The sequence below is a fragment of the Lissotriton vulgaris genome, chromosome 1_1 (genome assembly GCF_964263255.1).
Source record: "Lissotriton vulgaris chromosome 1_1, aLisVul1.2, whole genome shotgun sequence".
NCBI classification, from domain to species: Eukaryota; Metazoa; Chordata; class Amphibia; order Caudata; family Salamandridae; genus Lissotriton; species Lissotriton vulgaris.
Window position 1 is genome coordinate 1331468555 of NC_141685.1, and position 13054 is coordinate 1331481608.

Consider the following 13054-nt stretch of genomic DNA (forward strand, 5'->3'; position numbering starts at 1 on the left):
CGCCGAAGGGCCGTTCGACGTCGAGAGACCGGCGGTCGACTCCTGAACAACGGTCGAAGGTGCCGGATGCCCGTACTAAGCGCCCTGAGGCTGTGGGGGGCTCCCCTCAGCCCAGGAGGGATGGTGGATCACCGGGATCGGTGCACTCGGAGGTTTATACTCCACAGAAGTCCGTAACACCTCCTCCTCCGTTGCTTAGAGGGCCGCGTCCGAGGATGACTACACCTCCTCCGTTGCCTCCTCTACCTGAGAAGCCTCCACCGGTTCCTCCAAGGTCGGCCTCGTTGCCTCACCTTCCGACCCCTCCCAAGAAGACTCCTAAATCTAAAGAACCGCGTAAGCCTAAGTCGGCCACCCCGGACAGGCCGGTGGACCGGCCGAAGCCCAGGAGGTCGAAGTCTCGCTCCAGACGGAGAGACCGATCGAGGAGCAGGCGCAGGTCCTCCACTCGTTCCAGACGGTGCCATAGGAGGCATAGATCCAGGACGGATACATCTTCCAGGACTCGCTCCTATTCCCCTACTCTGTCCGATTCCCCGGACACTAGGGTGTCCCCTATCGATGACATCGGTACATTCCAGGATGTTCTCCTGAGGGGGGCCGCGAAGTTGGGTATCACGGTGACGGCTCCTACACCTACGACGTCCGTGATATTCGAGACTTTACACAAAAAGAGCCTGTCTCGCCCTCTGTTGCCCTTGGTCCCGGGACTGGTTGAACCGGCACAAGAATTATTTCTTACGCCTGCAGTGGTTAGGGCCGCCCCTTCTAGGCTTTTGAAGAAATACAGGGCACCGGACTCTGACCCTGCCTTCCTGAGGATGGACCCAGTCCCCGACTCAGTGATCGTTACAGCAGCCAGAAAGCAACACTCTACCTCCCCGTCCTCCACCGTGCCTCCGGACAAGGAGAGCCGCTGGATTGATTCGGCGGGAAGGAAAGCATGCGGGACTTCCTCCACCACGATGAAGGCTTCCAGCGACTCGGCATTACTGGGTCGTTATGACCGGGCGCTTTGGGATTCCATCGAACAGTTCGCGGACCTTGTGCCGCGCGACAGGAAGGAGGACTTTATGGAAATCGTCAAGGAGGGGATGCTGGTTTCGAACCAGGCCATCAGTGCCGCGGCGGATATTTCCTTGTTGGCGGCACATGGCTACTGCCACGGTATCAACCAGCGCCGCCATGCATGGCTCAGGCTTACGTCTCTCAAGCCCGAGGCGCAACAGCGGGTGGCCAACCTGCCGTTTTCCGGGGACACGCTCTTCGGAAAACACGCGGATGACGAGATGGCCCGGATGAAGGCCGAGGCGGAAACCCTGACGGCAGTGGGCTTGGAAAAGCCCAAGGACAAGAAGCCATACCGCCAGTTCCAACGGCGGTTCGGTTCGCAAGGGAAAGGAAGAGGACAGTCTTCGGGACAACAACAGCAGCAACAACAGCAGCAGTTCCGAAGACCTTTCCAAAAACGTCAGAGGGGTAGAGGTGGACAGCAGCCCTCTACCGCGAACAAGGGCCCGGCCGGGTCTCGACCCTGAGCGGTTACTTCCCCGTCATCCGTTACCCACTCCGGTGGGGGGAAGCGTTCAATTTTTCCTGGCAGAGTGGAGAAAAATTACTCAGGACAAGTGGGTGCTGAATATTGTTTGCAATGGATACAGTCTTCGGTTCATCAGCCCTCCTCCAGCGATCCCTCCGGTCAGCTCGCAGTATCAGCTGCGCGAGCTCCAGGCGGAGGCCGATATCCTGTTGAGAAAAAGGGCGATAGAAGACGTACCTCTGTCTCAAAGAGGGAGAGGTCTGTACTCTCGGTTCTTTCTGGTTCGAAAAAAGGACAAGAACGAGTTCAGGCCCATTCTGGACTTGCGGCAGGCAAACAAGTGGATTCGCAGAGAAAAGTTTCGCATGCTGTCGTTGCATCAGATTTATCCTCAGTTGCAACAGGGGGACTGGCTTTGTGCCATAGACCTACAAGATGCGTACTTCCACGTGCCCATCGCGCACAAGCACAGGAAGTTTCTGCGTTTTCAAGTCGGCGCCAATCATTACCAATACACGGTGCTGCCTTTCGGACTGAAGTCTGCGCCCAGGACATTCTCGAAGTGCATGGCAGTGGTAGCGGCACACCTACGGAAAGGCAAGGTGTTTGTCGACCCGTACCTGGACGATTGGTTGATCAAGGCCTCCTCCTTCTCAGAAGCTCAGGCAGACTTCCAGAAGACGTGCGTTCTCTTGAACAAGCTGGGGTTGCACATCAACATGTCCAAGTCTGTCCCGATCCCGGTCCAGTGCATTCAGTACTTGGGAGCCTCTATCAATACGCTGTCAGCAAGCGTGTCTCCTTCGGAGGAGCGACGGAGATCGATCCTTCGGAAGGCTGAGGCTCTTATGACCGCTCCATCTACAACAGTGAGGACGGTGTCTTCTCTACTGGGGTCGATGGCCTCTTGTATCTTCCTGACGCCACACGCACGGCTGCACATGAGACCGCTGCAGGAGTGCTTGGAGGACCAGTGGGATCAGAGGAGAGGATCTTGGGACGACAAGGTTCGACTGTCGCTGCATGCTCTTCAGTCTCTGATGTGGTGGTGTTCGGCGGAGAATCTCCTCAGAGGGGTTCCCTTCCACAAGGACATTCCTACTCAGACGATCGTGACGGATGCTTCTCTCCAGGGCTGGGGAGCGCATTCGGGAGACTTACAGATCCAAGGCACGTGGTCTCAGACGGAGTCCACGTATCACATCAATTTCCTGGAACTCAGAGCTGTTTACTTGGCGCTGAAGGCCTTTCATCCGTCCTTCCGGACCAACTCTCTGCTTGTACAGACGGACAATACGACCACGATGTATTACCTCAACAAGCAGGGGGGGTCGAGATCGCGCACCCTGTCTCGGGAGGCGCAGACGATCTGGCACTGGCTTCTGGCAAGAGGATTGACGATCACGGCTACCCATCTACCAGGTGTGCAGAATGTTCAGGCGGCACACTGAGCAGGCTGATCCAGGAAAACCACGAGTGGGTCATAAACGACGACGTACTAGGAGAAGTCTTCGCAAGGTGGGGGACTCCAGACATAGATCTGTTCGCCACCGCCGAAAACAGCAAATGCCGAGACTTCGCCTCCAGGTACTACCAGCAAGGGACACTGGGGAATGCACTCTGGATCAACTGGTCGAACAGCTTTGTTTACGCTTTTCCGCCCATTCCCCTGATTCCAGCGGTGCTCATCAAACTGTCCCGGTCCAGGGCACGGATGATCTTGATTGCCCCGGAATGGTCCAGACAGTGGTGGTTCACGGACCTTCTACACCGGTCCCTCCTTCCGCACATTCGGTTGCCGTGCAGGCCGGACCTTCTCAGGAAGTTCGGGGGGCAGATGGTGCACCCCAACCTCTCGTCCTTGAGTTTGGCGGCATGGCTCCTGAGGTAGTGCAATATGGACATTTGAATCTACCTGAAGATTGTATGGACATACTGAAGGAGTCTAAGAGGCCCTCCACTCGAATGTCCTACGCTTACAAGTGGAAGAGGTTTTGTATCTGGTGTGTGTCCAGGAACTTGGATCCTACGACGTGCAAGGAAGATGTCATCCTTCCTTACCTTCTACATTTGGCGCGATCTGGCCTTAATGTTCATTCTATTAGGGTTCATCTCGCTGCATTGACTGCCTACAGGAAAAGCCCTTCACAGACTTCCTTCTTTCAGATCCCTGTGATCAAAGACTTTTTGGAAGGCTTGAAGAAAGTGTTCCCTCCTGTCAGGCTTCCATCGCCTTCATGGGAATTGAATGTGGTGCTGTCCAGTTTGATGAAGGAGCCTTTTGAACCCATTCATAAGGCTTCGTTGCAGCACCTATCCTGGAAGGCGGCGTTCCTCGTGGCCATTACATCGGCCCGCAGGGTGAGTGAAATTCAGGCGTTGTGTTGTAATGAACCTTATACTGTATTTCATGCTGCTAAGGTTGTTATGCGTACGCACCCTAAATTTCTTCCCAAGGTTGTTTCTGACTTTCATGTCAATCAAACCATTACTTTGCCTACGTTTTCTCAGGATCCTTCGTCTCCAGCGGAAAGGTCGTTACATTCCCTGGATGTTAGGAGGGTGTTGAAATTTTACCTGGATAAGACTAAAGGTATTCGTAGGTCAGACCAATTGTTTATCAATTATGGATCGGTCAGGACGGGTCTTGCGACCTCTAAGCAATCCATCTCTAGGTGGATTGTGTCCTGCATACAACTGTGTTACCAGAAAGCTAATAAGACCTTAGGAGGTAAGCCTAAGGCTCATTCCACCAGGGGCAAAGCTGCCACTACAGCCGTGCTCCGTAATGTGCCGATTGCAGAAATTTGCAAGGCCGCCACTTGGAAGTCAGTTCATACCTTTACTAAGCATTACTGTCTGGATGCTGATGCCAGAGCAGATGCTCAGGTGGGACAGGCTTCGCTGCGGAATTTGTTCGCGCAATAGTGGTGTTGGTTCTCTTTTCTCCACCGCCGCTTTGGTGTGGGGATGGGCTTGCCATTCTATTCACTAGATTATGACTATACACAGAGATCCCCTACTACAGAAGGAGTAGTTTCTTTTCTGTAACTCCCGTTCTGTAGTAGGGGTATCTCTGTTATAGTCATAAGCGCCCGCCCTCCTCCCCGGTGGAGAGAGAGATATTCATGTGAGAAATGCTACAGGTCTGGTGTGTTACGCCTTCAAAAAGAACTGAAAGTAAGAGAGACCTGCAAGGCATTCTGGGATACTGTGAAGTTCTGGAAAGTTCTCTTAAAGGCACAGTACCCTGTTCTGAGACACATAATGGCAGCCTATGGGGCTTGTCTGTCCAGGTCTTCCTCTCTATCTCCCAGAGGGGTTTGTACTGAAGAAAATGAAAATCTGGACAGGCTTTGCTGTTTTGTGGATTTTTTGGTGGAATTTCTAGCTGAAGTACTGGACAGTGTAGCCTGTTGGGGGCTGCATTATATGTCTTAAAATTTTCTCTTAAGTGTCTATGCATTTCTGCATTTTTTGACACTGTAAGAGATTATTTTTGATTGCTCCGGGGTCCACGCACATGGGCGGGACTATTCACTAGATTATGACTATAACAGAGATACCCCTACTACAGAACTGGAGTTACAGAAAAGAAACTACTCCTTCATACTGTTCCTCAGTAATAAATACGATATATCAGTTATAAATTATAAATTGAGCCACTGGAGTTATGCAGCAGAGGAGGGCCAAATTATGTGGTTGAGTTGATTTAATTATGTGGTAAGAGAAGGTAAATTATGCAGCGTAATGCGGCACATTTTGTGAAAGTATTGTCATTTTTACAAATGTGAGCTCTGTATCAGCAAAGGTTTCAGAACCTTAGTACAAGTTTAACAAACACCTCAGTAAGCAACTATAAGGTGACTAATAAGCCTTTGCAAAGGGCCTTCCGTTGTGTAACAACACATGTTGCCGAGGTTTTAGTTACTTTTGACCCATTTGAGTTAGAAAATATTTTTGGGGATAAAACGCAGATTATGCAGAAAAGGATGGATTATGTGGCAGATACGGCAAGTTCATAAATATCTGGAAAACACTGCAGCACCAAAATCATATGATTACAGTGGCCCTGGTTATAGTCTGTTGCTGGTTGTTCAGGCCCATAATGAGTGCTAATGAACAGCCATTATTGCTGGTCAAGGAAGGATCAATAAGGCTATTAGTTTTTCCTCAACACCTTGTAGGAAGCATTGTCTCACATGCAGGCGAGATCAAGAAAGCTGCTCTAAGAGAAAGATGAGTTTTACGTCTGTTATTTCGAATGCTTTATATAAACTTAAAGTATGCTTTCAATAAGGCCCCCTATGTCAGCATTGGGTGGCTTTGATATCTATCAAACGTCCTTGCTCCCGAATCAATGGTTTTCCTCTCTGTTCTTGCACTCTTTTTGCTATCCCTGCACCCCATCCATTCCCAAAGTTATACATTTCTTAAATTGTTATCCTCAAATGTATATGTTGGGGGCCTAGCAGCTGCAAAGTGCTATCTGCACTTATATGAATAAAACATCTAGGTATTGACAGTTAGGCATTCAGATGTTTGTTTCACATCTGTCTGTTACTTCAACAGTTTGGGATATTGTTACATCACAATTTGGTTTTTCACAGCAGCACATGAGAATTCTGTTTGCAATCTTGACAGCATTAATTGATCAATTTGATACATAGCATTATCATAAAATGTATTCTTTTGGTTGCATTGGCACAATCCACTTGTATATTAGCCTTTAAGAGCAACCTCATTCAAATAAGCAAGAATTAAAATGCTCAGATGATCATTCCTATAGGAACCCTAGAGGAACTAGGACTCTTCTGAGAACCGCGTTCCTCATTTCTGATTCTGGGATATTCTGTGGCATCTAGCAGAGCGTACCGTGATAAGATGATATGGGCTCACACTCAAATCTCGCTCTGTTATTTCCATTTGTGTTCATCAGTACAAGACGAGTAAAGAAGGCAGTGTGATGGGGGTGACGATATCTCGAATCGCAATGTTGTCTCAAAGTCAAGCTCTCTCTCAGGCCTGCAACTATACTGAAGGTAGGTCTTTGTAAAACACTTTGTGGGGTGAGTCCTAAAACATGTTGGAAACAATGCTAGAACCCTGGCACCACTCCTTTGAGTTGTGCGAAGTACACTCGCTTCCCACCTTTATAAACTCGTAGCAATTGCTTTCTGGTTGGCCGTGGGCTTCAATAAAATGCTATTTTTTTTCTTTCAGTTTCTACTTATATTTAACAGAATTTTGAAGAGCCAGATATTAGTGAACATTGAAATAAATTCGGAATGTTATTGATTAATTTCATATTAATTTTGCTCACACAGAAAGATTCTTTTTCAACAGCATGTTTATAAAAATGTCAACATGAGTTACTGTTACCGCTTGCTCTGCAGGATAATAATTTAATGCCACAAATCGGCATAACCCATTGATGCTTTAATACTGATGGCAGACTGCATGCTCATTTTCCAACGGACACTTCCCATTTCCGAAGCAGCACGCTACTTTTCCTGGCACAGTAGCCGTTTATATACAATTGGTCACAGAACGAGGAAGGACAAAGATGTGATGTCTGTGCTTATCGGACACAGTCAGCACGCCCTGACGAAGTTCTTTTGAACGAAACGCGTTGGCTGCCCGATGAAAATTGAATAAAGAAGACTTCAAAAAGCAAACAACTACTGATGGACACTCTTTATTGATTCCATTTATACTTGTGTTAATGACATTTGGTGGTGCAGCCCACAGTGGGTGGAATGCTCATTTCATTTGCCTGCTTCGTTACTTGCGGTAATATGTCCTTGCAAGAATATTCTTCATCTCTATACTCATCCAATGCCTACTGAAGCTCTCACGGTATGCTTTCTTCCTCTGTTTGAACAGTTAAGACAGCTGCTCCCTTACTTTTATACATGTAGGGTTAACAGTGACAGGGATGCAGGTTCCAGAGGCAAGCCGCACAAGAATACATGGTCTCCTTTTGTAGATAAATAGAGGATGACTGACTAAATTTTATGTACTCAAAACCCCCACCTTACAAAAAAAGCTATGATCCTGTGGCTGACTTAAAAGGGGAGTGTTTCTGGAATGCAATGAGGTTTGATAGGAATATGATGATCTAAATGTTGATATGTGGTTTTCATTTTTATTTGCTTCTGATTTTATTGATGAAAATCTGTGAAAGACAGAAAAAAGCTATTGCAGAGTGTGCACTATAACACCCACAGTTGATTTCAGGTCAGGCATTGTACAGAAAAGGTTCATGGAGAATCCTTCTCTCTGTTCCCAAACAGTGTAGAAAGTTTTCAGTCCTTATAGTCCGCTCCTCCTAAAGTTTTTAGTCCTTATAGTCCGCTCCTCCTAAACGATTCAATACATGTTTGTGATTAAGAATAATGGACAAGTCCCATTCTTGTGAAAGCAAAGCTGTTCTTGCTGAAGACTCCCTTTTTTCTGTCAGGTGAAACGATTGTCAACGTGCTCGACTTCAAGAGAGATGCTGGTTTATGGCACGGTATATTGACGGTAAGTTGAAAGCTTCTTTTTCATAAACCACTATTTAATCTGCTGTTTATGTATACTATTGTAACAACTGGTCTGTGCATAATAGAGTAGATTTCGAGATAAGTTATTTGTACCAGATAAAGGATTACTTATTAAACATAAATTGCTTGTCGGAGGCAATATTCTTTTATGTGATGTTCACCAGCGTGAAATATGGAGATTTTTTTTTAAATGTCAGTAACGTTTTATATGAGGACTAGCAACACATTTCAGCCAAAACATATAACTACATAAAAGCAGAGTCACAATGCTCTCTGGTGCACACTAAATTGTCAACCAATTAACTGGATAACCACATACTAGAAAGGGAATCTGTATGCTGGAATAAACACATACCAGACAAAAATAAATGTTATGGGGTGGAGCTTGCTTCGGTTTGTTAAATTACATGATGCAGCACTAATGTATGCCCGCAGGCTTCTTGTCGCTCCAGTATTGAAGTAAAGATGTATCCCCTTTCCTTCACTGCCATAACTTTTCTGAATAAGTAGGTTTTCAATGACGTTGTAAAGGACAATAAGCTACTCTAAGTCCGAAAGAAATTGCACATGCATTCCACAGTAGTGGTGCCAAGACAGAAAAAGTTATACCGCCAGTTGTGGCTTGTCCTACTTTGGGGACATATAGCAGATGTTGCTTGTTCAGCCTAAGGTTGCAAGTGCCTATTTGGCACAAAACATACTCTGGGTAAAGGATTGGTCTTCTCCATCAGCAGCTTTATAACAAAGATCAAACACTTTAAACTTCATACATCTCTCCTGTGGAAGCCAGTGAAGAGCTCCTTGTACTCTTTAAACAGCGTCCTGAAAAATGCTCTAACTGCCACATGTTGCACCCATTGAAGCTTGCCAATATGGCTTACTAGCAACCCCAGAGTAACATAAATGTGCATTGCCTAGCTGTGAGTTAATCACTGTGTTAGCAGCAATACTGCTGTTATAAAGAATAAATGCAAGCATGACCTCGGGTGCAGAAAATATGTAGAACAGAAATTATTTGTGGAATGCCACTGAGCTCGTTATCAGTCAGAAATTCAAGGTTTCTGCTCCTACCTGTAGTGACAGTGGGATGCCAAGCTTCACCAGTCACAAGGTTGGTACCAAAGATTGAGTTTTTCCAAACGCAATTGCCTCCTTTTTGCTCAATTAAGTCAAATTTTGCTTGTTGTCCATCAGTGTTTCACTGCCCAAAGGCTGTTAATGGATCGAGTTCTTAAATCATAATTTTCCTTATTGCCGAATTTAAAAAAATGTGAGTGTGCATAGGATACATTTTAAAATTACAACTTTTAACTATGGATGCAAGTGGTTTCATTTATATATAATAAATATAATTGCGCACAAGGCTGATCCCTTCGGGACCCAACATCTTTTTGGATACAGACTAGATTTACAGAATAGTAGTTGCACCATAAATGCTCTATCTTGTAAAAAGGAGAGAAAACAATTGACACCAGATCCATTAATGTCCAATCCTCCATCCACTTGAATACTTAATTAGATGGTACACTGTATAAAAAGCGGTTGAGAGATCAAGCATTATCAGACAATCGTGATTACCGTTGACCAGTTCCAATCTTATTACATTTTGGGCTTCTACTAATTCAGGCTCTGTTCCTTGTCTTGGACCAAACCCCATTTTGGTTTCATCTAATAGGTGATACTTTTAACTTTAAGAGGCATTGCACTACAGTTCTTTTCTCCCATCTTTGCAGTAGGGGGAAAGAGTGAAATTGGATGGTAATTAATACCTTCTCAAGGGTCAAGATTATTAAGCTTCTTTAATTGGGAGGGTTTCTACTTCACAGAGATTATTCCCTTAGAGAATAGAATGCTCAAGTGAGATGTAATGGCAGGAGTCAAGAATTGAGATGATCATCTCCCGACAGAAAAAAACAAGAGGAATGCTGGGATACTAATACTGCCCCTCCCCCCGGGAGTACATATGCAGTACTTACCCAGCAGCCCTCCTGTTCTTTTTTTCTGTCTGTCGACAGATTGGATGGTGTGCTGGTGCTGCTCCTGCTGGGCTGGAGTGGCGGTGCTTCTCTCTTCCCCCCGCCCGGCTGCCTGGCTGTGCGGGCGCGGGGTCCCTGGACTGCCTCCTGGCCTGCCGGGCTTGCTTGGAGTCGGTCTGTCTTGGAGCCGGTGTTCTGCTGTGCACTTCGTGTGCCTGCCGGTCCTTTGCGGCTGGGGCTGGAGTTCCCGTGGTGTTGCTTCCGTGTCATGGGCTCGTCTTCCCGAGCTTAGCCGGGGGGTCGTGCCTAGATGGATGTGCTCCTGCTTTTCCTGGCTGTGATGGCGACGAGTGGGGACTTTGTTCCTGGGGTTGGCCCCCGCTCTTGCGGGATTTTTCTTTCTCACCGCTTACATTGCTCTGTGCTGTGTTTAAGCTGCTGAACATGTGTTTACTGCGTTTCTGTGTCCAGAGTTCCCCGGCTGGCTCTGTGCATCTGCAGCCCCTCCGTGCAATTTTATTCCCGGGCTGCCTCAGTGCCGGGGCCGGTGCTGTCCTTCTGAGGCTGCTGCTGCGGGTTCCGGCGGCTCCCCTGCCTTGGCTGGGTGTCCTCTGTTCCGTCCTGGGGCTCTGGTTTGCCCTTCTGTTTCTGGCTCGCACTTGAAGGCTGCTGATTCGAGGCCCGGGCTTCGGGCTCCGGTTCTGTAGTTGTTTTCTGGGGTCCTATGTTTTATGTTGGCAGTGGGCTCCGGTGGAGCTTTCGGTTGGTGCGCGGTACTCCTGCTGCAGTACTTGCCCCGAGCCGTGCCGTGGTTGTGGGTTCGTGCCTCACCTGGATCTGCTGGTGGGTTTTTCACGGCCCGCTACGCTTGCTGTGTGAGTTTAATCTCTGCTTGTGGCCAGCCCTTGCCAGGGAGTCTTTGCTTCTTTTCATGTTTTGCATGTCCGACCCTCCATGTGCCAATTATCCTGTGCGAGGCTCCGTTTATTCAGTCCATGATGTAACGTCTTGCATGTTGGTTCATTGGTGTGCTTGTCATTGTGTTGGGTATCGATTTACATCTGTTATCCAGCTCCGCTTTGGGGAAGTATGCAAACTGCAGTCATGTGTTGTTGTGGAGAATGCATTCTGCCGCCATGTAATGATGAGGTGAATTCAGTCTGCGGCCATGTGCGATGTTGCAGACTGCAGACTTGTACGATTGGGATGCATGCAAACTACAGCCATGTCCGTTTGGGGTGATTTCTACCTGCAGCCCTGTACGTCCATGTCCTCTCTGATTTAACTCACTTTGTTTTTAACCCTTTGTGGTGGTCTTTTTATTTGCATCCTGGACAGTTTTTTTGTGTTGCTGTGCACAGTGCTCTTTGTTTCCTGTGGACACTCTCCGCCCTCCAGGCTGGCCCCCTGCTCCTACCTGGGCATGGTTGTGCTGTTGGTGGGTGCCTCGGGGTTGGTTATGCTGGACGCTATCGCGCACGCACATGGCTGGAGCCCTCGCTGTCTCTTTTTGGCCCTGGCCTTTCCGCGCTCGGCCGGTTGGGTTTCATGGTGTTGGTGTCCCTGGGATGCCTTTATTATTGGCGGGCTACTGGGAGGTTTTGTGGCTGGTGGTCTCGGGCGCTGGAGGGGCATGTTCCTTTCCCTATCCCTCGTCTGTCTGTAGGTGGTCTGGGTTCTCTTTGGCTGTTCGTGCAACACCTGCACCCTTCTCTGGGTCTGTGGTGTTTTTTTCCCTGTGCCGGTGTGGGCCTTGTTGTACTGTTGGCACTCGCTCTGGCTGCTTCGCCCCCTTTTCTTCTTCTTGGTGTCTCCTGGACTGGTCCTGGTTGTGGGGGCTGGCTGTCCTTCTGGCTGTGACGTGTTCGGGTGTCTTGGTCGCCTGGGGGTGCCGTGGTTTGTGCGTGGACCTCCTACTTGGGGTGCATGCCTTCGGCGCTATGCTTCGTCCCCTTTTCTTTTTTGGATGGTCATGCTGCTGACTCTGGTGCCCCTGCTGCTTGCTTCCTGTGGGTGCTCGTGGCGGGTGCTTCTGTGTGCTCTGTTGCCCCCCTCCTCCGCGGGGTGCGTGGGTGCTGATTGGTCAGGCGCTGGGTTCCTGTGCTCCTCTTTTTGGTCTGAGGGGTCACGTTTCTGTTCCTGGCCTGCTGCCTTGCCGCCTGCCCGCCCCAGTCCTTCTCTGTTCTTTGTGGGCCGGCGTGTCGCGGGATATCTTGCATGATTCCCTTCTTCGGGTTGTGCCCCTGCTCTTGGCCGCTCGGGCTTGGGGTTTTTTTCCCTCTGGGGTTGGCGTGGGTTCCTGTCGCCTCTTTGGGCGCTGGTTCCTTTTTGCTGGCTCTGCCTTTTTTGCTTGCTCCTGGGGTTTTCTCTGTGTTGTTGGGTTCTCCCTGCCTGCTTGCTTGTGCCTTGCCCTCTGCTGCTCGTCTGTTTGGGCTGCGCCGGGTTCCTGTCCTTGGATGCTTGCCGGTGTCGTGCCAGGGGCTCTCTGGGGTGCTTTGTCCCCTCTATCTGCGCTTGGGAGCTTGTGCTGCCTTGGGTTCGGCTGTTCTGTTCCGCCCTGCCTGCGCCTGTTCTCCTCTGTTCCCTGCGGGTTTGCTGGGTCTGGCCTGGTTGGTGGCTGCTTGGGCGCCCGTCTGGGTCTTCCTGGCGCTGTGGGCTTCCCTTTGCTCCGGTCTGGGGCTTCTGGTGTTTGTCCCGGGGCCTTCTATGTGCCTGGCCTGGATGCTTCTGCTCTGGCTCTCCCGTGCTTGCCTTTTTTTTGCTTCTGGTGTTTCCTTGCCGCCCCTCCTGTTTCTGACATTGGTGCCTGCCTAGTTTGTTTCTGGCTGCTGCCGTGTCCTGCCGTGACGCCTGTTCTCCGGTGTGGTGTGCTGTCCCCGTGCTCCGCTGTCTGCTCGGTGGGTGTGCCTGGTCGGGCCGGGTTGGTGCCTGCCTAGCCTCCTGGGGCTGCTGGGTGCTGCTGGCTTCTTGGTCCTTCTGCTCGCGGGGGT

At 49.1% G+C, this 13054-nt stretch overlaps 1 protein-coding gene across 1 annotated transcript in view; it reads left to right on the forward strand.

Moving 5' to 3' along the window:
- The window catches only part of DIP2B (DIP2 acetate--CoA ligase B (putative)), a 792630-nt gene that overhangs the window by 478776 nt on the left and 300800 nt on the right, over nucleotides 1-13054 (forward strand). Inside the window, exons 13-14 of the mRNA XM_086966287.1 lie at nucleotides 6480-6582; nucleotides 8004-8068. Coding sequence (XP_086822413.1) covers nucleotides 6480-6582; nucleotides 8004-8068 — 168 coding nt within the window. The remainder of the gene's footprint in view (nucleotides 1-6479; nucleotides 6583-8003; nucleotides 8069-13054) is intronic.